Source organism: Macrosteles quadrilineatus, unplaced genomic scaffold, assembly GCF_028750875.1.
Source record: "Macrosteles quadrilineatus isolate MER2022 unplaced genomic scaffold, UCM_ALF_1.0 Scaffold_9__3_contigs__length_116548681, whole genome shotgun sequence".
Lineage (NCBI taxonomy): Eukaryota > Metazoa > Arthropoda > Insecta > Hemiptera > Cicadellidae > Macrosteles > Macrosteles quadrilineatus.
In genome coordinates this window covers 64,757,704-64,783,529 of record NW_026542602.1, presented here as the reverse complement: position 1 = coordinate 64,783,529, position 25,826 = coordinate 64,757,704, and the positions used below count along the sequence as shown (strand labels likewise).

At 38.1% G+C, this 25,826-nt stretch overlaps 1 protein-coding gene across 1 annotated transcript in view; it reads right to left on the bottom strand.

Annotated features, from left to right (window-relative positions):
- The window catches only part of LOC129003511 (RNA-binding protein MEX3B-like), a 45,743-nt gene extending 21,097 nt beyond the window's left edge, over positions 1-24,646 (bottom strand). Inside the window, exons 1-2 of the mRNA XM_054431807.1 lie at positions 24,642-24,646; positions 23,157-23,623 (exon numbers count right to left, since the gene is read on the bottom strand). Of these exons, the coding sequence (XP_054287782.1) occupies positions 23,157-23,623; positions 24,642-24,646 (472 nt within the window). The remainder of the gene's footprint in view (positions 1-23,156; positions 23,624-24,641) is intronic.
- Between the last annotated feature and the right edge of the window lie 1,180 nt (positions 24,647-25,826).

The window sequence follows — 25,826 nt, the reverse complement described above, 5'->3', positions numbered from 1 at the left end:
TATGTCCCTTCATTTCGCGACCCACTTTTGAGACGTTTCAAAGACGTACAAGGTTTTTTAAAGGGTGGATTTAATCCTTTTCATCGAGGTACGTACTCAACATTCGTTTGGTTCAGGAGAAAGAAAACTGGGACGGAAAATTAATCAGGATTATTTAATCACATCATCCGACAAAGATTTGTTTCTACAAATATGTATGTGTAATCTAAACATCTACACATTATTCTATCAAGGTGTGTACGAGGTGTATTTATTCATTTTAGCGCATTTGCCTATAGGGAAGTAGCTATTACCGAAGGTCTCATGGTAAGACCTAGGCCCGGGACCGATTTACTTTTTCATTCTGATGTCTCCAGAGGCCAAAAACGCCATTCGTTCAAATGTTTATATATGGAAATTCGCTTAGTCGGCAGGTTTGCTGCAGCAGGGGTATTTATCTAAATGTGTTATCGTTTGACCGAGTTCAAATAATAACGAAAATAGGGGAAGTAAATGAAATATACGTCTAATAACCCTTAAAACATATATATACACGTATTTAAGACGGTAAATATACATAACAGATGTTAAGTGGTGACCGATTTCGATTGGACACTCCAATCATCAGACCCAATAGGGGATGAAATTATTTAATCACACCGGTAAAAACTGTAACAATTAAATCTGTAAATATTGTTGAGTAAAAACAACCCTGCGGTGCAAATGGACCATGGGTATGTTTAATTAATTACAATTAGTGCGGAAAGGGATGATCTCTGCGCAGACTGCGTATCGACCACCCCACCCCCACTCGCTGTCTCCACGTGTACGCTGGGTTCAACCCCGGTCAAATCGATACACGCACTACAGGGGAGCGTCCCGCTGCATACGCATCAGGGGTAGTTTTGTATCACTGTTATCACTACTACTTACTTGTACTGCGGGTATTGCAGTCGCGAATGAAGGCGCTGTGAGGAAAATATTGTGTACATGCATTCAAAGGAGTGGAAGAAGTATAACCTTGGAACTTTGAAATATTATAGGAAATAGTTTTAACGTTTATTTGATTTACCGTAGTTTTTGACCTACTTGTCCCGAGCACAAGGTTAAACATTTCGTGAAGCTTCACCACAAGGGTATGAGGATTGAACAATTTAATCCTTTTTGTTAAGTACACGTTCCAGTACAGTTCTTAGAATTGAAAAGTTTCTCATAACAGCATTGTTTACTTTCATAAAACCATAGTGTTACTCATAACAACAAGGGTAACGGACCAATGAGGTTCAAGGATTGAGAGAGAAGTGAAATTGTAATTATTCGAACCTCAACAAATCAGCTGTTCAGGCAATGTAATTGTTGAGCGGTACAATGTTTTGTTGCATCACTGTTGGTGGCAATTAGAGGTTATAAACGATAACATAACCTCTCTTAGAAGTTATGGGCAGTGATTTTTGGTAATCAAAACACTGTCGTAGGTAAAGTAGTGTACGCAACTCGCGTAAATAGTGTTAACGACACGAGTAGAAAATTTAAGGTACGAGCCTTCAACTACTACTACTACTACTATTAAAACATTCATTCAAATTGGGAATAAATAATAGGTTAAGCTAAGTTTACACTAGCATGTAGCAGTGGCGCCACTAAATCGCGCCAGTTTTAGTGTCATGACACTAGCGGTTTACACACAAAAGGGAGTGTTCAAGCCATGCCACTGTTAATGGCGCCATTTTCATGGAGACAATCGAGTTTTTTGCACAGAAATGGTTGGTTTTATTTTGTAGCTGTTGTCTGATTACCTTCAAAATGTCCGATTACATTGAGAGTGTTCGGAATGTGTTAGGAACAGTGATTGATGTGGTTAGTGAAGAGTTATTGGAGGAAGCACGTGACATTGTGAGTCGGATTAAACCACAAAAATTTCACTGTATAAAATTAAACAAAGATTATACTAATTAACACCGAAAAACACACGTTTATACAGAGATCAAGCTAGGTAAACAAATAAAAATGGAGCTAGACGTCCGTTACTAGCACTGGCACTGTGGTTTACACGGGTCACCGGAAGTAACCCGTCAGTACAGATGGCGCGTCAGTCGCTACTGGCGCCACTAATATTTGTCAAAACATATATTTGTGGCGTCACTCCAGTTGGCTCGCCACTGCGCCTCTCCACTAAAAATGGCGCGTCATTAGGGGTTTACACGGTCCATTTTTGGCGCCACTTTGAAGCCAGTAAAAGTGGCGCCACTGCTACATGCTAGTGTAAACTTAGCTTTACGGTCGGTGAAATGACAGTGAATACACGGAAAACTATCAAATATAGTGCAAAATATGAACGTGACAAATACGCAGTAGAGGGTTGCGAATCAATACACGCATAGTGCGTCCATCACGTAGATGTCTACCCACCCCTCTCTCACAACCCCCCCCCCGCACGCATCAACGATATTTTGACTGCGGCCGTTATCAGTTGGGATATCCTCGTTGATAACGATTCAGAGCCCTTATCGCGTTGCGAAGAATTAGATAACATTCATTCCGTCATCGTAAAAATTCCTTGAAAGAAATAAAAATGCATCAATAAATTAAGTATTTACGATAAGACCTATGTTCATGCTGTCACTGTTATTCAATTAATGGGTTTTGATTGAGCAAACCGGATATATGTGTTTACTGCTGCATTGTCAAGTATCCTAATTTATGATACACAGCTGAATTAGAAGAACGCATATCGCTCTTGTGAATAAGGAACAAATATTTTGTTTACACATAGTTAAAATTTATGGACCAAGTAAAAATTTATACATTTAGCAGACAGATTCATAATATAAATTGGCTGATGAGATAATAAATTAATGCAATATCAGATACCAAACTAAAACTCGCAATAGGTTTTTTCGGATTTTGGTCATCCTTCTTCCTGGAATACTTGAATATTAGCTATAAGTGTGTTAAGTTCCCGTGCACCATCATGCTGAATCATAACGTGCAAAGATACGTTTTTGTACGTTGTTTGTTGTTCAAAATATTTCGTAGGCTGAAAAGAATTTATACTGTTTTACGTGTTTCAAAACAGATTAGTCTTAAGCCATTGTTTCACAAAATTGTTCAATGTTTTCACTTGCATGGAATGCCAGCAACTGTATTGGTAAGGCATGCTAGGGCTGTCTGGAATACTGCAGCGTTGTACGGGGAAGCCCGGACCAAAAATCGAACTCCCCCTCTCTCATTAGCCCCTGGATCGATGTTGCCGCTGCGGCAGAGGCAACCATCAACCAGACAACAACCACAACTTGGCAACCATCAACCAGCCAACAACCACAACTTGGCAACCATCAACCAGCCAACCACAACAACCAAGAGACATGCATGTAACTATGTGAGTGCGTCTGAAGGAAATTCAGGTTCTTTATCTTCATCATTAGGATTAAAATACAATCTAAAAAGTTTTGAAAAGTAAATGTTAAAAAAAAATACCCCCGCCACAGCAAACCTGCTGTCTAAGCGAATTTCCATTTGTTTGAATTGATTTTCAATCGATCTATTTAAACAAAAATAGGTTTAACGAGTACCTAGGTTTGCTGCTACAAGGAAACTAATAAAGTGTGTGTTTTAAGTAAAATAATTATTGCTTAGTATAAAATGAATATATTTGCCAAGTTTTATCAAAAGATATCCATAAACAAGCAAACTACAACATTTTACAATACTCTCCATAAGAATAACATGGGAATTTTAAATTTACAATTTTTTTAGTTTTCTCCGTAACCAATAACCGTACAAAAACACTTTGATATACTGAATTGTTTGTTTTTTTAAGCTCTTTAAGAAGGTTTAGAGAAAAATTGGGAAATTTTGTGTTTTGAGGGTCAAAAGTGAGAAAAACCTATTTTTACCCCATAAAACCCTGTTCCCATGGTCCGATCATGCTGGATCGCGAACTCATTCAAGTTTATCCCGCCTTACACCTTCAAACCAAATTTCATCAAAATCGGATAAAAATTACTCAAGTTATCGTGTTCACGGACACACACACATATATATATACATAGATAAAAATTTGAACGAATGGTTTGGTTCATTCATTTGTCCTCTGGGGACATCAAAATGAAAAAGTAAATCGGTCCCGGGCCTAAGTCTTACCATGAGACCTACGGTAATAGCTACTTCCCTATTGGGAAATTCGCTAAAACGTAAAATGTTTTGTCATGATATTTTATTTTTGGTACAACTGGATATTCTGCGTGCACTACGTCATGTTTTTACCAAGAACTCGACATAGCCAAAAACTATGCAGATGAACAACAGAGAATGTTCAGTCTACATAACCAGATATAAAAGAGTTATTGAGACAGATTGCATATACAACGAGCATATCACGATTCCTCGACCTAAATAATCTTGTGCTGGAATAAACCACGCATTCCTGCGTGCAAGGGTGCGTCTGCAGAACAGAATCTGCCCACATGATATCTACGTGATAACACTTCCTGGAAGTATGCTGATGTAGACTACGTGCTGAGACAGGGCTACAGAGCTGGGACATCTCATCTGGACTGCTGACTGCTGACGTAGTGGCGTCAGCACCGTGGGGTATTGTGTATACTGTACTAACAGACGGGACGTGGTTGGGACACATGGATGTGTTTATGGGAACTTAGATACTAAACAAGTTAGGCCTACATGATAAATTGGTTGGTCTACATATACATTGCTCAGTACAAAGATAATCGAGGAAAACTTATAGCAAATTGAATTTAAAATACAAGTTATGCTATTCAACATAGCAAACATTGCTCAGTACGATAATCGAAGAAAACTATGTTAAACATATTGAATGTATCATACAAGATAGCCTGTGCGATTCAACACAAAAGGTTACTGAACGCTATATGCAGCATCCTAGCAAAATGACATTGAAAACTATGTGCAAAATGCTAGCAAAATGTCATCGATTGAAAACTATATTCACAAAGCTAACAAAATGTCAATGAAAACTATATGCACCATGCTAGCGAAATGTCATTGAAAACTATATTCACCATGCTAGCAAAATCTCATTGAAAACCATATGCACAAAGCTAGCAAAATGTCATCATTTGAAAACTTAATGCATAAAGCTAGCAAAAGTCATTGAAAACTATATGCACCATGCTAGCAAAATGTCAATGAAAACTATATGCACCATGCTAGCAAAATATCACTGAAAACTATATGCATCAATCTAATATACAAACTACTCTACTTTGTTTTATTCCATCATTGTTTCTGGCAAACCGATTCTTCACCATTTATAAAACAATGCATTCAATAAATATAACCCACAATCGTTATATACGTGCTAATCTACTTTGGTTAAACGAAAGAAGGTTTTAAATGACAAAAATAACGAAAAACAATTGTAAAAAAAAAACTATCTACTGTGCACCTGACGTAACTAACAATAAAACTGTTTTCAGCTGATCCAAAAGGATGAAAAATATACTTAGGGATTGCGTTTTATCCATGGCACTTAGTTGATGTGACGTCATTATGGATCAGCTGGAGGTAATTAATCAAAGTTTTGTCCTGTAACGCCTACCCCAGAACTTATCTAGGGAGGAATGTCGTCTATAGAAACCATTATCAGAATTAGCTCACTCAAATATATATTGTATAGAAAATAAGAGAGAGTACCTTTATTTGATCAAATCACTACAGGAAACTGTCACCAAACATGATGTCAAACACTAAATTTAACAATAGGATAAGTACTTCTTAGCATACATGCACACTAAACACACTAAATAAACAAAACTTTAAAAATAAAATGGAAAGAAACTACATGAATGTTAACGGTTTGAACCAGAACACTAGCGCTCCTAACGTAAACAAAACGCAACCCGCAGCGCTGCCAAGATTAATAGCTTGAATCAATTAACACGATAACCTCTGAGCCGTAAGTCGCTCAATTAGATACTAACAGCTGGCCGAGTGATTGACAATTGGTAAACAAACAGCTGATTATGGCACTTGCTGTCTCTGTCACACACACACACTACGTGACAATGCGATTATTGCAGCTACGATACCGGTTATCGAATCGCGATTTGCGATTGGTTGTGATGGATATTGTCGATCGATTAGTCGAGTACTTATTAACATTGAAATTGAAAATTATTAATAGTAATTGGCTAAAAATTACTTATTGATACACTATCAGATATTATCATCAGATATTATTTGTGCTTTTAAGGTTAAGATCAGCTATATCGTACATAGCACAGAAAGAGGGGTATTTCTATTCTACAGGGTGGCTGAAAAGTAACTTGCACCCCCCCTTAACTTTTCAACCATTTGAGATATTTGAAATCTGTTTGCGGCAACCTTCTTAAAAATCCCTAAGGGCAAAATTTTCAAAACTTACCATACTTAATTATTGTAGCCCTTCATATCCAAACAAGTTGCCGCAAATCGATGTAAATATCTCAAATAGTTAAAAAGTTAAAGGGGGTGCAAGTTAATTTTTAGCTACCCTCATGGTTATTTGGATTTGAAACGTTTGTGGGCGCCATTTTGTTATTAGTGGGCCGATTTTGGTTTTCAGTATGTCAATTTTTATTTTTCGTCAAGACCTGTAACATAATACCAAACTCGACTACACTTGTCTTTTGAAAATTTAGAGCTAACCCCTACTACCCCCACTGAAGGCCAAAATTTTCAAAATTTACCATAATTATTGTAGCCCCTCATACCTAAGAAGGTTGTGCCGCAAACAGATTTCAAATATCTCAAACGGTTGAAAAGTTAAGGGGGGGAGGGTGCAAGTTACTTTTCAGCCTCCCTGTATACATTATTACCCACAGATTAGAGTTAACAACGTTAGAATATTCTATAGTCTGTGGTAATACTAAACGCTCCACAAAGTGGTTGTAGTGTAGTGGGCTGAATGAATGAGTAGTTGATGGATTGGCGGAGGAGGCAATTCAGCCAATCTCACTAGTGTACACACTACTACTGCGCGCTGACAATTCTGTTGGCTCTGCAGTAGGCAATAGGTCGTATCTAAACTTAAGTGTTGGCTATTTTTTATGTGTAGTATTTAGTAGTAGTAAATTACTGTGATAAAAGTACGCAGCAAGCATGTACATTTGATGTGCTTGACCCCCCCCCCTCTCAATTTAGTGACACCATTGACTATGCACAGAATAGACTTCCCATATGATATAGGCCTACAAATTTGAAGCCAAGAAAATAGATGAAGTTCAGCACCATCTCACCAGAGTTAACTAGTGTATTGGGTTGAATATTAATTAAAACCAATGCAGTATCATAGCAAACAGCTGATTGATTTATCACTTAACACAGTCTATTGTCATTAGTTGGTAACCATCTCTACAGATTCAACCAAGTTTTTTGGCTATACATTTTTACATTACATGGGTTATTATGTGTATAGTCAATGGTGACACCTAAATCAAGTCTAGTTCACAATGGTAAGTGACAAAAAAATTCCAGTCCAAAATATGTTTACTTATTAAAAATTCTGATTTCCCACGATACGTTGCTTCCACTTCCACGTACCCCTACCCATTTGGGAAATCCAAAACCACATTATAAACATAGTGAGCAAAATAGTGAGTCATCTATATACCGGATATCATGAAAAAAATTCCCACAAGCTTCAGTCAATCCTTGTGATAAAAAAACGCAACCGGAAACTGCAACAATGGAATAAAGCAAAACCGGAAACGACAATTTTTAGAGATTTATTGCCAAGCTTACTAGGAATTGGAGATAAAAATTTACGCAGTTTCACATGAGAAAGGACCGACGGTTGCTTGCGTACGCGTGCTCACACACACACACACACACACGCACGCGCAACTATGTCTCCAGTGATAAGCGGAGGAGTAGGCGAGGCAGTGATAAGACGACGGAAGCCTCTCTGACCCTACAAAGAATGAATTGATACACTGTGTAGATTATGTGCGTGGAGAAACGACTGTAATGTGTAAGTGTTAACATAAGTCAAAGGAAAACTATGCTATTGTTGATACCCTTTGATACTGCGACAGTTTTTAGTGACATAAAAGTTTTTAGTTGACAAAGAGTATGCATACATTACACTGTTTGTATGAGACGACTTCCTGTTTAACATATTGATGCTGGTGGCAAAACTATTTACAACACACGATCGTTCTACATTAGAACCTTGATAACAAGAATCTTATAGGGATTTAAAATAAGACGTGTAAGCCTTCTTTCACACCAGCGCGGTGCGGGACCGTCCCGCACCGGACGAAGCTGTCTAGACTATTGAATCATATGGGAGCTTTCACACCAGTGCGGGTTGACCCGGACAGACCTAAACCTCCGTCCGGGTTGAAAAATCACCCGCACGAACCTAAACTTCCAATGCGGGTCGAAACCGCATGAATAGTTTTTAGATCATGGGTTCTTATGTACGCTTTCACACTTGCGCGGGACGGGCTGGTTTTGCCCGCACTTAAATCAGTAGTTTTGACTGTCTAAGCCTATCAGTGGTTGAGTGTGGTTGATTTTGTTGTAGGCTACTCTTGTTAATAGGCAATTTTGTTGTTCTTGGTATTGAGGTTGAAATTTATATAGAGCTTATTAGTTTGGTCAAGCTTTATATTTTGTTTTAGTTTGAAGGTCAGCGTGTAGGACGAGACCCCCACTGCAGCAAACCATCTTTCATTTGCATGTTTAAATTTTTACAAACGATTTTATTAAACATGTCTGATTTATTTAATATAAAAACATTTGGTTTAACGAGCACTTACATGTTCTTCTAAATATATGGAAGGAAATGAATTGTTGTTTAAGCTAAAACCACCTACAAATATGTGCATGAAAATATCAACTATATATCAACTATACATATCAACTACAGAATTACTTTATCTCCTATAGTGCACTGAAATAAAAAACAAAATGGTCCCAGATGTTGTAGTATATTTCATAACAAGAGTGGAAAGTGAGTTATTACATATTTGAGACCATGTTTGAAGTGCGAGATTCATCCCACAGCTGTCACCATAACTTTTAAAAACACAAGGAATTGACATTTTTACACACACGGCATCGATCCAATTAGGTTATTTAGCAAGGGGGCAATTTTTTTTATTTTCGGATACAACAAGTAGCATAACCACCTTACTTTTATTTATTTGAATGAAATGCATCCAAAATTCACGAAGTTTCAGCCTGGAAACGCCCGGATCCGGGCAGCTAGTGTGAAAGGGCCTTGCGGGTCGCCCCGCATCGACGGTGCGGGACGGTGCCGCACCGCGCTAGTGTGAAAGAAGGCTAATCAAGGTTTACTTCTCATCTATGTTTGCAGTAACATTAACATGTGGTTGGGGGTAAAATAATTTCAAGGTGATTTGAAAATGACTCTTGTTATCAAGATTCTACTGTATTACAAATGATGTACCAATGACACAACATGGTACTGTACCAAAGGCGAATGGCCATAATATTTGGTGTATGCAATATTTTTTTTTCTTATAGAAGTCAAACATTGGTGGAGGTGGAGATTCTAGGAAGACCAGTTTAGAAATGTTGTTTCTGTTTTGAAAACCAAGCTAAATTACAGCATCTACCAATCTACTTCAACCAAACAAAATTTGAAAACAAAAATCATAACGCAAACAAAAACACACAAAATCCATTTCTGGACAAGAAACGTCGTCCCATTCAATTTCGACGTCCGAAGTCAGTAAACAGAGAAAAGGCGTTATTTTAATTCCATCAGGAAGGGAGTTATCAAGAGTGTTTCGCCAATACAATATCTGCGCTCCTCTAGGTGCAGCGAGGGGGTTGCTAGGCAACGCGGCGACGCTCACACGCGCATGTGCAGCTGTGTGTGTGCGTACACTTCCTCTCGTCTGTCTCCCGCACAGATGTTTTTAACGGACGCAATTCATTGGGAACTGCAGAAATCCCAAAGTTTGTGACAATGCATTGTAATTGTTGCAAATGTTACCGAAGTTCAGAGAAAGTCGAAACTACCAACAAAACCTTTTGATAAGTTACTTTGTTCAAGGAGCATTACATTTATACCCAAAACGATTTTGAAATTGTGTACAGATCTGGGGTTTTTTCAGAAGAGGGCCACCACTTTTAAAATTGTGAAATAACCATAGGTTTGGTTAAGTTAGTAATCTGATGTATATCTAATTTGACATACTTTTACTAATTTTCTTCGCACCTACTTTTAGCTGAGCTTTTAAACTGTTCAACCTAGTCATAACCTCAATTACGTTAGGAAAGCAAGGTGTATTGCTTCTGGCATACAAACAAACCTCTCGCCAGTCAATGGGTTTACTTTGGTAAACAGAATCTTTTAGGCTGACAAATCGTAGACTATCAATCTACGTACTCGCTCTACTACTCAATCAGAGGCGGTCAGTAGTCAAAATATATCAGTTATGTGAGCATCAAGGAGTAGAATAATTTAACTAGATGTTATGAGCTGTAACGGAACAATATTTAACTAAATCAATAATTTTACATTGTTACTGTATAATTATGCTCTATACTAATAGATTTAAAACTAGGCTGGAACAAAAAAAAATTATATTCAATAATGATGAAAATCGCACCTTAAATTTTCGGGTAACAGTTACTTTTTGTAACAGATACCATTTGTAACAGTTACCTTTTTGTAACAGTTACAGTGTCATCACTTAACACATCAGTTACTTGTGTGGCACGACACGGGTGATAACAGCAATAACGTGTTGTAACAGTTATGGCACGCTGTACAAGTGTTGGTGGGTTTCACCGGTAATGTATTCTGAACAGGCGACAGACAGGACGTTGTATTGTTGGTCCTTGCCCAACCTGAGGGTTATCCTTGGAGAACAGACTGGACGGAGCGAGAATCGTCTGGCCAAGTGAAGAGAATTTAGGTTATCGTTTTGTAAACGCTTTATACTATACTGTACGCTCTTCCGAAGCGGGACTTTTAGTACAAAGTATGACAAGGATGCTATTGGATAACATTGTTTGCATCGCTGTAGTAGCCAGACTTACGGTTCTCAAGGATGGTACGTAAATTTTAAAGCTTTTTCAGCTTGGGAAAATGTTCAGCATCGATGTTTATATGTATTATAACTAGTGATGTAAAATACCCGGGTATTTAAAACTCGGGGTAAATACCCTGGGTATTTTCCCGGGTAAATACCCAAAATCCATAAATACCCGGGTATTTTGGGTATTTATGAAATCGATTGAAATTCATTTATATTTACCCCTAAATATGTTATTGTTATCATAACATGATAAATTAGGATAGTCTAAAACACCTTTTACAGCAACTTGAAGCTTTGCTAGTACCTTTTATTTAATGATTTACTGAAGCACTTAAAAAAAAAAAATACATAAAGTTTCCAAAAAGCATAGGGTTTCGTGTCTTATATCGAGTAACATCAGTTAAATTTAACTTACTATAAAATACTAGCCTATATTAAAAAAGGCTGTGGCTATTTCAATTTTTATCATTTCATACATTTTTTCAATAAATTAAATTTTTTCATGATTTTTTTTTCAATTAGGCCTAAATAACATGAAAAAAATTATTTTAATTTATAAATATCCAAATGTTATTAAATTATGATGGTTAAAATTTTTATTGTATTAAATGGCTTGGAAGACTAGACACACCTAAGGCTTGATTGACATAGGCAGAATGGCAGAATACTAAAAGTAAATAAACTTTTCTGTGTTACCGCTTGGTTGGAAACAATAATATATTTGGATAAACCTACTAAAAAAATGTATCTCCTGTTTTTTGGTCCAACTTAATATAATTTTGAAAGATTTATTGTGCTATAGATTCAAACGTTTTGTATCACAAGTTTATGAAATTATTTTTTTTTATTTTGATACCATTGATACTAACAAAAGATCTAGAGCAAAAATATCATTAAACCCTGCCATCCTACAGATTGAATTTTAATTATTTCGGGTACACTTCCATATCTGTTGGCACAAACAACCGAATGAAAATATCGATAGATATATCGACTTAAACAATTGAATAATCATTATTACTCATTTGGTTGTTTGTGCCAACAGATATGGAAGTGTACCCTTATTTTCTTAAGTTATTTACCCATAGGTCACTACTAGGTTAAATTTTCCTGTCTTTCTAAATAATAATTATTACTTTAAAAATTATTTTTCTTCACTTTCAATAAAATAAATTCATCTATCTATCATAGAAATTCATAAGTAGAAAAACCATAAGTAGTCAGCACCAGTGCAACCATGCAACCAGGGTATTTATGCCGATTATGCTTTATGCTCAGACCTGGGTATTTATGGCGATTATACCAAGAAGTAAAATGCTAGTAGTTACCATATAAAATTTTGTTTAACACATTTTATCATCATTTTACTATCCTTACAGGGTAATAATTGCAAAAAACATCTCAATCTTCTCTAACTTTAATAAAAATTATAAATACCCAGTTTTTGGGTATTTACCCGGGCCTGGGGTAAATTCCCGGGTAAAAACCCAATTTATATTTACCTACCCACTGGGTATTTACCCGGCCCACATCACTAATTATAACTATCATACACATATTGCTGAAATGTACAAATGAAATACAAAAGCAAAGGGTGTTTTGAACAAACCGTTGACGGAGCTATTGGGATCAGCAAGTTTCAATTTAACTCATTGATACAACGTCGCAATATGAATGGGTGAAAATGAATGCAAGTTGAGTGTAAAAGGAGATAAATGATCATTGTAGTTGTAGAATTGTGACGAAAATAAGCTGTTTTATTAGCCAAGACAATTTATTAAATACCCAATAATCGACGGATGGGTCCAGATTTTCTCAGGATCGAACCAGCGACCTTCTAACTCTAACTGATAAGTAAGCACTATTACAACTCAGCTACTCAACCCAGCTTTATGTATATTTAATTGTTTGATAACGACACGATCTCTAAAAGTATCAAGCCACATGACTGACCTTAACTACTTGTCCTTCAAACAGCTGTTTTTGTTTTCTAATATTCCTAAAAAATACTGTAATGCCGTGCAAACCTACTGTAGTATCTTCATACTTAAAAACTGCCCAAAAAAGACTCTCAAAACCAGGTAAGGTATTTCATCATCATATTCACAACGTGTTTACATCCATTACCGTACATTTTAGTGACTTATTTAACGTACGATTGCTTAATATGTTATCTCAGTCATTGCAGTCAAAAACCTCTGAGCAATAACGACATACGCACAATGCTGGCACAAACACAAACATTACAAGACAAACACGGCAAGATCTCCGTAAGAACACAAAAACAGACCTCCTCAGTGCATATTTATATCTCAACCTCAATAAATCCAGCTGAGACAAATGGTATTCAAATTTGAACGCGGCCCAACGCAAGGCACAGTACAATATGAGCGTATAAATAAGTCAAGGTCTCTGAACATCTTATCACCCCCCCCCCCTCCCCCATCCCTTCCGCCCTCGGAGGCCAAATTAAATTCCATCCGCCCCAAGAATTCGTCCTTGACCACTTAATAAGCGGTGTTTGCGGGCCCGGGCCTTCTTCACCGGAGAATTTCAGATTGATTCCCTCTCAATCTGGAGCTAATTTTGGACTTTCTTCAGAGAGAAAGTTCATAAGTGGGTACAACCTCGATTGTCTTGTGTTCTAATTTTACTCAAAACGCTAACACGGAAGAGTAGAAATGATCATCCATTATTATCACCTTATTTATTGCAAATTGAGGATCAACGTAACCACTTGCAAAACTTGATGTTTTCGTCTAACCTTCAAATACCTACAAAACACATAAAACAATCGTAACGAAGTCTTTAAAATGTTGACCTGTCATAAAAACTCTAATCAGCGGCTCCGTTGAACCGTACAAACAGGCGAAAATGTCATACGAACGACACAAAAACTTAATAAATTCAAAAACAAAACGGAAGAGGTCCATAAACGGGCGAAAACTGGCTGTAAAGTCAAAACATCAAAGCAAAAGCGATAAACCAACATATTTCCAATTTGCACCACCAGGGAGCGCTAAGGAGGTCGGACTCGCAATTTGAGGCCCAACGGTTGTTAATTTCTTCTTTAGACCGCCCCAGCCCGCTCGTAAAACCCAAACGACGTCTGGAGTCTGCCTTCGAAACAGGACAATGTCTGGAATACATTCTTTAACTATGATTTGATCAATAAGCACTAACGTTGCTAAGATTTTAGTTTGAACACCACGATAGTACTGGGGTGTAGCCTATAAGAAAAATATGATGAAAAAACAATGCATCTCGTCCATACAACGCCCAAACAGACAAACCAAATGGTTGACACAATTATCGAAAGTAATCCTGTTAATCTTACTCTATGAACTTCAAGGTGGCGTAAATGACTGCGTCAGGAAAGTCCCTAATGAATTGCACTTCACCGGACACTACGGCAAGAGGGTAAAGGGGTGGTGAAGTGTTACGTCACTAACGTAAACAGGTCAATACGAGCGCTGCGGTAAACGTCCAGCAGTGAGCCGTACTGTCTCTGGCAGTATACTCACGTACACAGTTCCAGGCCTAGTGTCTGGGGTGTCGTGGAGGACGACTGAATAATTGTATAGAAATTTAATAAAATGTTTGCGAGATGGAATGCAATAGTCGATTGATTATCATAAATCCTAGTCACCTCTTTCCCTAGGCTAACGCTATCTTTACTGAGAATTTAGGTATGTATTTACCTCGTAAAATCACAGATTAAAGAGAGTAAACTCTCTACAGAGTATTCAGTTTATTGACTTTAATAGGTGGTCAAATGCGTTGAGTGAATCTGGTTTTAATCTGAACAAGGACACACCGATCAAATACTCCTTCCATAACTCACTTTTGCCTTAAAATAGGCACCCTGGCATGTCGGCGACTTGTACATCTATTTATGAAAACTCGAGTATCTTAAAGTGCAGTTAACTATAACTTGTGTATCCAATAAGTCAATGCTATTACATTCGGAATACCATTGGTAACATCCAGTAAACATAGAAGATAAGCTATGCAAATCCAGCTGACAAAACGTAAAAGACAACACTGGCGCGATGCGTGCCGTTAAAGAAACAGATCGAAACATTTAACAGCCTCCGCGACATTTGAGTTGGCGCTGGCCAGACGAGGAAGCGGCCAGTGGCTGTACAATGGAGGGTTTGGACCGTTGCCGAGCCGACGGGTATATTTAGGTCCCGGGGCGCAAGGTCCCCGCCGGGCTGTTACGTCACGAGGGTGGGTCACGTGACCGTTATATCACAAGGGTTGAGCACGCGAAGAGGATTTGGCAAATCCCAGAAGGGGAAGTCAGTGCATATTGATCAACTGAGTAATCCTGGAGTGGGAGTCGGGGTGAAACATTCTAACTAATAAATTGATAATTGATTGAGTAGGTCATACATCAAAATAAAATACTGTAGTTAGATCCACAAGCAAATAGTAGTCCCTTAGCAGTCCTTGAAGTGTGGACAATCTGGTAAAATTCACCAGAGACAAGAAGCTTCGAATTCCGAGGAATAACAGTGTAGGCAATAAATCAGACCCAGAATAACACTCGGGTGCAAAAAGTGGGAAAGTTTGGGCCTTGTCGGAACAAATCAATAGACCATTATCAGTCGGACTCGAGTAGTTCTTCAAAGGTATCTCGACCTGTCAAAAGGGCCCAAAGGCATACAATAGGTTCTGTTTTTGCAGCCCTTAAGGGTCCTTTTAATGGGCTCCTCGGACATTTGTTAGATTTGTAGTCGGTCCTTTTACCTAGCGCTATCTCAACTACAAACTAGACCTAACCTAACCAAACCGCCAGTTTGTTAAAGACGATGCGTCGCGATTTAGATCTGGGCAGGTCTCTTTTGAACGCATTCATCACCACGTTGAGGTTTCGGTGATTTAGAAGATGAAGATCGAAACCATACCTGTTATCAGATGGGACAAACTTCCATGAGAACGATTGAGACTGTACTACAGGTAGGGTATTATTGTACACACATTTATCATCAATGTTTACAAAAACTGAATAGCCCTCTTGAGCAACTTGCGCTTCTACAGTAAGTTGCAAGATAATTTACTAAGTTAAAAGCCATTGAATACGGTTTGACAATCATCTAGGGAAATTTTTACCATCATAAGAGAATATAACTAGTAATCTTAGCAAAAGGACACTTCTAAACTTAGGCTGAAATCGATCAATTAATTGTGTTAAATCGTGTATTAAAAGTTAACCAACTCAACTGTGACTATTTAATGCAGTTAAGTACTTCCACCCACTTACATACCCTACCCCACTTTCACAAAATGTTACTCAAGCCCCACTTCAAAATTAATATTACTTATTTAAAATTTACTACACCTAAAAATTGACTGCACCTAAAATTGGTCATCTAAACCGACCCTACCAATTGAAGATAACTCGATTACGATAATTCGAAACACCAAATCAAACTTGACATTGTTCCACGACATTTCCATTGCAGACTGCAAGCAAGTCTTGGAATGTCCACTGGAACAGTCCGGTGTTGCCGGTCGCTAGACTTGACCTTGACAATGGAGGCTGCTGAGCAGTCTGGTTCAACGCTCGCCGTTCACGACGAAAGGGAACTCGCCGAGCCATTTAAACAAGTCACTTTCGCGTAACTAGGAGTCTACGAGTAAACCTGAGACACGAGGTAATCTGTATAGCACAGCTCACACTTGGAGCAACGCTTTGTACCATAGGCTATCATACGGTTTGTGTTATCACTGTTATCAACATGAATGCATTGCATTTTTGAGCATTACACAGTAGGCTGTCCATCTACAGTAGGCTACAGTATCCATAGTAGGAGAGCCTATTTGTGCCAATTGTCAAATAATTATACGATCTAGCATCGAACAATGCAATGGGCGTGTAGTATTGAAACTTCACATGAGTAAAATTAATTGCTGGCACGGTTACAAGTTCATACAGTGAGGTAAAATATGTCAAAGTCAAATGTATTGGTTTTAAATTATAAATAAACGACAGACTACGAAACACAGCAGTCCTCTGTTATTTTATAGGCCATCATCGTTTACTGCAAAAGGAGACAATAACACTTCAAGAGCGTTTACAGTGACAGCAAGCGATGAATAGTATCTTCTTGTATTAATGGATAAAATTGAAACCAATAAAATATTTTGACAACCCAATAAAATTAGAATATTATGTCTTGTGAATACCGTCCCGTAATGATCATATTAATGGTAAAAATAGTAAAAATCACGCACTCAAGTCAAAACAAAACGCACTTATGGGGATGGCAAATCCGGAGCCTGTGTATAGACCCATATGTTTATAACCTAAAAAGATCCGCGTTTGAAATTGCAGTAATGAATGCACTTGCCCCAGTCTCTTTGTTACCGCAGTCAATCACAACAAGTGGATGTGAAGTACAGACCGAGAGCTGGCCTTGACCTCAGTATAGTCTCACGGTCCATGCTGCTGGGGGGGGGGGGGGGTACTGTCAATGGAACATACTGTATCACAGGCAGGTGACTGGGTTTGAGGATAACTGGAGTGTTTAGCGTAGAACAGAGATTTGGATGATCGTCAACTAGGGCCCTTTCACACGAGGCCACTGGTGGCCGCCACCGGTGGCCGCCACCGGTGGCCGCCACTGGTTGGCCGCCACAGCTTTAACATTATTTTAAATGGGACCTTTCACACACAGCCACTGTAGTTGCCCGCCACTACACAGTGGCCGAGCAGTGTCTTCTCGCGCAACTGCTAGTCGGCCACCGCCGGCAACTGCAGTGGCGGCAACTCGTCGCGGGGCATTGAATTATATGGGAGCTTTCACACGTAGCAACCAGTGGCCGCCACCAGTGGATAAGCACGCAGCTATTTTGAATCAGTTCACGTGCAGACTGCAAAGACAAACGCACTATGGTTGTAGTTGTTGAGTGTTTTCGTGTTGAATTGTTTGTTTGTGAAAATGAGTGATCAGAAGAAAAATAAAGAGGACGTTGCTGAAAAAGAAAAAGACAAAGGAAAACAACAGAAGAAGAGAATAAACAAAATAATAGAAAACAAAGTGGATACTGATGATCTAATTTGCGAAATTGAAAAGTAACCGGCTATTCGGTATAGTACGCCTGTGTCTTTGCCTTATTTTCTTTATTATCAACGCGAGAAGAAGGAGATGTTCATTGTTCGACAGCATGTATAGCATTTCTACCAGTACAGTGGCTGTAGTAGAGTGGCTTGTAAGTTGCCTGTACCATCCACTGCAGTTTCCCGGCCGGTAACTGGTGGCGGACACCGGTGTCCGCCACCAGTGGCCTCGTGTGAAAGGGCCCTAAGCAGAGGATGGGGATGACGGTTGGTTGTTAGTGTGTGAATGTTTACCCTTATGAATCACGAATTGTTTGACACAAAATGTCATCATTTATATTTAAGCTAGAAAAGAAGATAATTCGTACTTTATTTAGTTGTAGAGTGGAGGCAGTATTGACTATATAAAAATAATGTGCTGGAAATTAGTAGCCTAATTGCAAATTCCGTATGATTTTTAAGCTATACAATTTCGAGTTACGATTTTAGGCTGTACATGTGGTAACACTGTAGATGCATTAGTGATAAGAGCAATTTGTGAACCTGGAACTCGTGAATGTAAATAGTAGACTAGGTTCATGATTAAGTTACAAGAAATATTTAACTTTTGACTTAACACTTGAAGAAATTAAAATCTAATTTAATGCACATACGCATGGTTGATGAATTGATAAGTAACACGTAACAGGCCTACAATAACCAAGAGATACAAGTATACAACGATAGTAAAAAATACAGCATGTTCCATAGTTTGACAGTATAAATACATGAAATGACATTCGATTCTGACGACACTAGTAAAACCAATTCAATTCAGACTGAGATTAACATTACAATTTTCTACGAGTATTAACGCTCGATCAGAGGGTTCTTTGTTACTTGGAGGAGCTTAGGTTATATTTGCATTCTGTCTGGAATGCACCTGGAACCAGATAAGATAAGAGTTTCCGAGCTCGCCGCTAGGATCGTTGTCATCGAGCTTCCTGCGCAGGTCTAAACTGGCGAGGCTAATTTTTACTTAGTTCTAAAACGGATACAATATTGAAATCACTCCAACAATTAATTGTCATTAGTTGTCAATAGACTTTCCATTATGGACAAAATCGTCGGTTAATTAGATCACACCCATATTTATTATCACGACACTTAACATGATTTTTTTATGTCTTAAGGGAAACCCCTCTTTTTATTCCAGGAGAAAACAATGTTTCGGGAATTAAGGTGTTAAGTGGTTAAGTTGGTCAACTAATAAAGCACTCAGATAAATAACATTACAGCATGTAGCCTTTCAAAAGTCTATGGAAAGCATCTTCGTTCAAATTTTAAAAATTTGAAATGGCACGTCAAACGAAAAAAATAAACCAATACATTTGTTAGTTAGTGAATTTCGAACTTGAGTCTTCCACAGAACTCGCCCTACGCAACACGAACTAAGTGGCAGATGTTATCAATAAATATCCCACGTCACGGGTTTTTGTACGAACACAGCTGCACGCCAAGTAGCAGGAATATAGGATGGAATTCTAGACCAGTCTTCACTCTGAGGTTGATTTAGTAATTCAGTGAATCTTTTGTAAGGCTATCTCTACTAAAATTTTGTCCAAGGTAGTGAAAGAGGAGGCCTCCACCCTCTCATGATTGTTCTAATCTATCTATGTTCTATGTGAATAACATAAACATTTGTGTTCCCTATGCCTATGCACTAGAGGCGGCCTCCGCCCTCTCATGATTGTTCTAATCTATCTATGTACTATGTGAATAACATAAACATTTGTGTACCCTATGCCTATGCACTGTATTCGAATTCAAGACATGATACAATTGGGCGTATGTGTAAATGTCACCATTAGCTGTAGGCTGCAAAACATGTAAATACCGGTAGTAATTTCCGTTAAAGACAATGATTCATGATCAAAGAAAATAATTACGTTAAAATGATTACATACAACCTACACAATATACAGTTAATTGTAGATACTTTGGAATTATACCAACCACACTTAACTTGAGTTGATAAAACGGTTGGTTAGAGTAAATGTTAGTTTAGGTTATGTTAGGAATAGTATTTTGTTTTGGAAGTCGAGCCATGGCCGGTATAATACCTAGGCCTAAGTACCTAATTTGACATAGACAGTTTACTTGTCACCCCTCCCAATCCTAAACAAGTGATCCAAGAAAATCATTACGTTAAAATGATTACCTACAACCTACACAATGTACAGTTAATTGTAGATACTTTGGAATTATACCGAACACACTTAACTTGAGTTGATAAAACGGTTGGTTAGAGTAAATGTTAGTTTAGGTTAGGAATATTTTGTTTTGGAAATAAGTGTGGCCGGTATAATACCTAGGCTTAAGTACCTAATTTGACACAGACAGTTTACTTGTCACCCCTCCCAATCCTAAACAGGTGAGGCAAAGATGTCTCTACGACACTTGTATCAAATCCTCGGCCTATTTGCTCGTTGAAAGGACCCGATCTCTTCCGTACCAGGATATCGATTGTCAGCAGCGAAACCAAAACCCAAAACCAGTCTGGGACAAAGAGCGGATACGGGACAAAGCCGGGACGGCAGCTGGTGCGCCCGGAAACCCGCAACCCGGCAAAAAACGGCCCCATCATCTGGCGAGGGACATGTGGCGCTAGGTACCACCTGACGTCACACCTGGGTCTGACCAGTGGCGGTTGAGATAGTGGAGATAACGTGATGGACACGGGGATGGACCTTGGGTTAGGCTGTGAAGGGTGGTGTTGCAAAATGTAGATGAAACCCTGGGGAATTACGTTTAAATGTAACATGACATTCCTAATTGTTATATCCTCAAAATTTACATCACTAATGTTTACTTTACTTAACCCCTCCCCCTACGCTAAACGCTAAATAGGCCTATAACATCAAATCAGTCATCTAGGCTTAGTAAAACTTATTTTAACATACAGTGGAACCTTGATAAGAAGACCCTCGATAACAAGTCACCCTTGATAACAAGTGTCATTTTCAAATCCCCTCAAAATTGTTTTACCCTTAATCACATATTAAACCTCGATAAGAAGTCAACCTTGATATCAAGTATTTTACAATCCCCATGAGAGTCTTGTTATCAAGGTCCTACTGTATACAAATACAAAACTAATAATGATCTTAGTAAGGACATGGTTGGTTATAATTAATACCTATCCTGACAGGCCTACTTGCATACTGATAAGGGTTCTACAAGGAGTTGTAAATGTTATTTTTAGTTAATGTTGTAAAGATATGTTTAACAACTTTCCCCCCTTCGCTGAATATACGGTTACATTTAATCAGCCAACTAGTTTTAGAGAAACTTATTTTGACTTAGGTATACAAGTACAAAACTAATAATGATCTTAGTAAGGACATGGTTGGTTATAATGAATATCCTGAAAGCCCTACTTGCATACTGATAAGGGTTCTCTACAAGGGGTTGTAGGTTGTAATGTTATTTTTGGTTAGTAAAGATGTGTTAACATCTTTCAAATATCAAACGATTTGTCTTACTGTGATACATTTTAAACATTATGCATTTAAAACTAATTTACTAAAACCTCGCCGAAATACTTATAACTATTAATAAGATCTTATCCTAGCCTACACTTTGCAGGGAGTTGACATTTTTCTTACGTTAATAGATGAACACGCGAATAATACAAGATACCTAGGTGAATGTATCAACCAATAAAAAATTACATCTACATTAGGCTATATATTTGAAACATTCAAAATTGTCTTCACAGACCTTACCAACCACCAATTTACGTTAAATAAAACACTGTATAACAAGTAAGGACCTAGAACTTATCACACGATGCAAACGTCTAACCTAAATGTTGGCCTTACTACGTGTTTGGTGGTGATAACAGTGTAATAACCGAGTACAATAGGACGAGACAGAAGTAAAACAGGATGAAGCAGACTAGACCGGAGAGGAATTCATTAAATTGGTGGAATGAGTCATAAAGCATGTAGTAGGCTCGGGCAGCCCATTCAAGGTCCCGGCTTGGCGGGATACTGACAAAGAACACTCGAAACCTAACCTACAATTTGGACACCAGTCCTGAACTCCAACGTTATCTGTGATCGATAATGATGTTCTCACCGTGTTAAATGTTAACGTTTAAATGTTTGTGTGTGGTCTAGGCTAAAATGTTACGCCATAAATTATTTAGAGATAAACGTACTAGAAGTGTTCATAACCTAAACGAACTACGATTTTAAAACAAATACTGAACACCTAACTACATACTGTAATTATGACAAAGGTGGTCATACAGTCAAATGTGTATGTTTTAATAGTGTTTTTGGTGTCAGGTAGTCTATATCAAGTACCTAGGCCTACCAAGTGTGATATCATTGACTATTATCTTTATCAAAGGTGACATTAATGAACTATAGCCTATAATCACTGCATACGGGTTTAACGACAGTCAATAGGTCTACTTGTTACTGTTAATACTCCAAACATTATAACTTAACCAGACCAAAAGGAATCAAGTAACCAAAATGTTATCAGTAGTTTAACCTTGAAAGAGTTCTAAGTTACATCTAAAGAACTAAGACACACGTTTCAAAAGAATTCAAACACGTTTATCTTATCTCTCAAAAAATGCAATAAAAGTAGGGAAGAACGAAGAACCGATTTGTACAATAATTAGTGTTAGGTGGAGCCGAGGTTTGAGAGTTGATATGAAATCATCGATCTACAAGACAACCCCGCCCTTGACTTCTACCCTCCCGCGCATCTACAAAACACAATCTCTACTCTACACTGAATAATACTCAAACTGCTGAACATCCCAATACTTGTACGACCTTACGTTAGTTCCTTGCCTTGTTTAACATATGACTAGCAAGTAGTTGATAAGTTAAGGGTTAGAGTAGAGTGACACAATGTTGATTTTTACATTTTGAGTGGTGCAAGTCTACTTTACAGTAATATAAACGAGTTGTTGATTTCTGTAAGTTGGTGTATTTTCAGAGAGCAAAACTTATCAAAACAGTTCCCCTACAGATCTATAACTTTAGGCTATGTGTTGTATTTACCTTGTCTTCCCACGATCTCGGCAACGTGCTCGGAGCTAGGCACGGGCACACACTCGGTCATGTTCTGCGACTTCTTGTTGCGCGACTCCTCGGGCACGATGAAGGGTGTAGGAAGTACAGGGGCGTCTTGTTCAACCGATGTAGCAGGAGGCGACGAAGAATCACTGAATCCTCCAGTACTCAACATGGAAAGTTCGAACGCCAACTGTAGAGCCCGCTGCTCTTCGAAACCTCCCGAACCACGGTCCATCTCGCAAAACATACTCCCCGGCATCTCACTGAAGCACTGTCCGAGCTGATGTCCGTAAAAACTTAACACTACAAAAATAAGACGACGAGAGCTATACGTCTGTACTGGGGGTGCCGGCTCGAGCGACTGAGCGTCGGCAGCACCGCGTGTACCGGCCGGGAGGGGAGGTGCCCGCCAAGCGCCCCCATTGGTCGACACCACAGGGGTGGGGGGAGTTCTAAAATTACTTCAAACAGCGCAGACAAAGAATCCACCACGTGGTGGGCTACACCGGCCGGCAGACAGCTGATCTGTAATTTGTACACATTGTTGAAAACTGTAAACACCACGAGTAGCAGCTAGTAAAAGTGTCCAGGGCAAGTTTTAATTCACTTGTAAATAGTTGCCCGGCGACGTGCCGCTTCCTTCTGATAGCGTTGATATCGTGCATTGGCCTTGGAATTTGTATACAAAGCGGGATTGTCATAACACTTTAGGCCTAACACTATAACAGTAAACACACAGCATACGTTACTTAGGCCTACAACATTTACACGAACTATTATGAGTAATTCATTCATCTTTCTAAACAGGCAAACGAAAAGGTTATTTTCATTTCGTATAAATAACATTGTACTTGGCAGTATTATTATATTATAATAATATAATGTATTTCGTAGCAATACTTAGCAGAGTTGGCGTTGACCATACAATATTTGAAACCTAGTTGCAAACCTATGTATCAAACTAAAAAAAATGAAACATTAAACCCCATTTCAAGAATGGCACACTCGAATCAAATAACCTTCTTCTGGACATTATCATTATGTTCGCTGTAAGTTCCTCACTAAAAATAATTTATTAATAAAATAATTATTTTTGAAATCTGTACAGTGATGAGAGCGAGAGGTAAAGAACTGCTGATATTTTGAGGTAGCCTTCCTTTCTTTCAAGAAATTTAACGTGAAAGAAGTGCTTTGTGCAATGTATAATGTCTAATGTCTGTCCACTTTTTCATGACAATCATACACTTCTGCAGAAGCCAAATATTTACAACTTTGTGTCAAGACAATTGAGATCATTTTCAAGGCCAAAGAGTAAATCATAACACTTTGGCTGTTATATGCTTGACTGTATATGCTAACGATATCAACACATTTGTTAAGCTCTCACAATGCTCACATTTTACATTCGAAATCCATACAGCGCGGTAGAGCCTCTGTTTCTGTGGTAAAGTTGGCCAAGTTGTACATTACGCCATTGTAATGCGACTTTCGACGGTCCTCAAGGCTGTATTACTTGTCGAATATTAATAGCAGGACTGGATTTGAAACCCGCTCTGTACAATATGACATCGCTGTGGGTGGTTGAGGCTACTCGATTTCGATTAAATCATATGGTAAAAATTACATAAGTGGTTGAGAAGAGGTTGTTCTTTTTGGTAAAGAAATTTCGTTCAGATTTACCAGTGCAGATCACTAGTTTCAGTACTGCATACATAATATCTAGGCCTACCAGTTTCAATTCTTAAGTAACACAATCTTTACTAGTTCAAGTAAATACAGTACTATGGTAAAACGATGACCACTTGTCCCAATGCTGCAGCATCAGAATACAGTACCTACCAATTCAGTGCGAATACAATACAGTACTACATATGATTTATATCAGTTACAAAGCAGTTGTAACACAAGTTATACCATTTCCAATACTACAGCAACACACAAAAAATAGTTCTACCATTAACTATACACAGAATAGTCTTCCCAAGTACTGTAATGTAAAAATTTGAAGCCAAAAACACGTGGTGCAATCTTTTGAGGTGGTCACCAACTAATGACAATATTCTGTGTCATGTGATGAATCAATCAGCTGTTTGCTATGATACTACATTGATTTAAATTAACTAGAAGTGGTCAAGTGGCCGAAAACTCGACCAAAAATATGTAATGTACAGACTTCACCCCACCCTAATAACACATGTGATTGGAAATTCTTCCATTAGTTTTGATTTTCTGTTTATATTTCGTTGTTATTTGATTTCGTCAAGGCACATGTTATTTTTTTTTAATTCTATATCCATTTGTTGTGCTACTTTTTTTTAACATAATTTAATTTATAAACGGAGTCTGGTATATCGTTGGTCTGCACATCTACGGGGAAATATCTTTCTAACAGTATGCGTAGATATTTGCTGTGATGCACACGAGCTGAGGAAAAAGGTTTTAAAGAAACATATTTAACCCAACACACTAGTATCCTCTGGTAAGATGGTTCTGAACGTAATTTATTTTCTTGGCTTCAAAATTTGTACATTACATGGGAAGTCTATTCTGTGTATAGTCAATGGTAGAACCATTTTAAACTGCGGTAACACATTTCACCAGTTTCAAAACTAGGATCTAACTTTTGCTAGTTGTACATATGTTACACATATAATT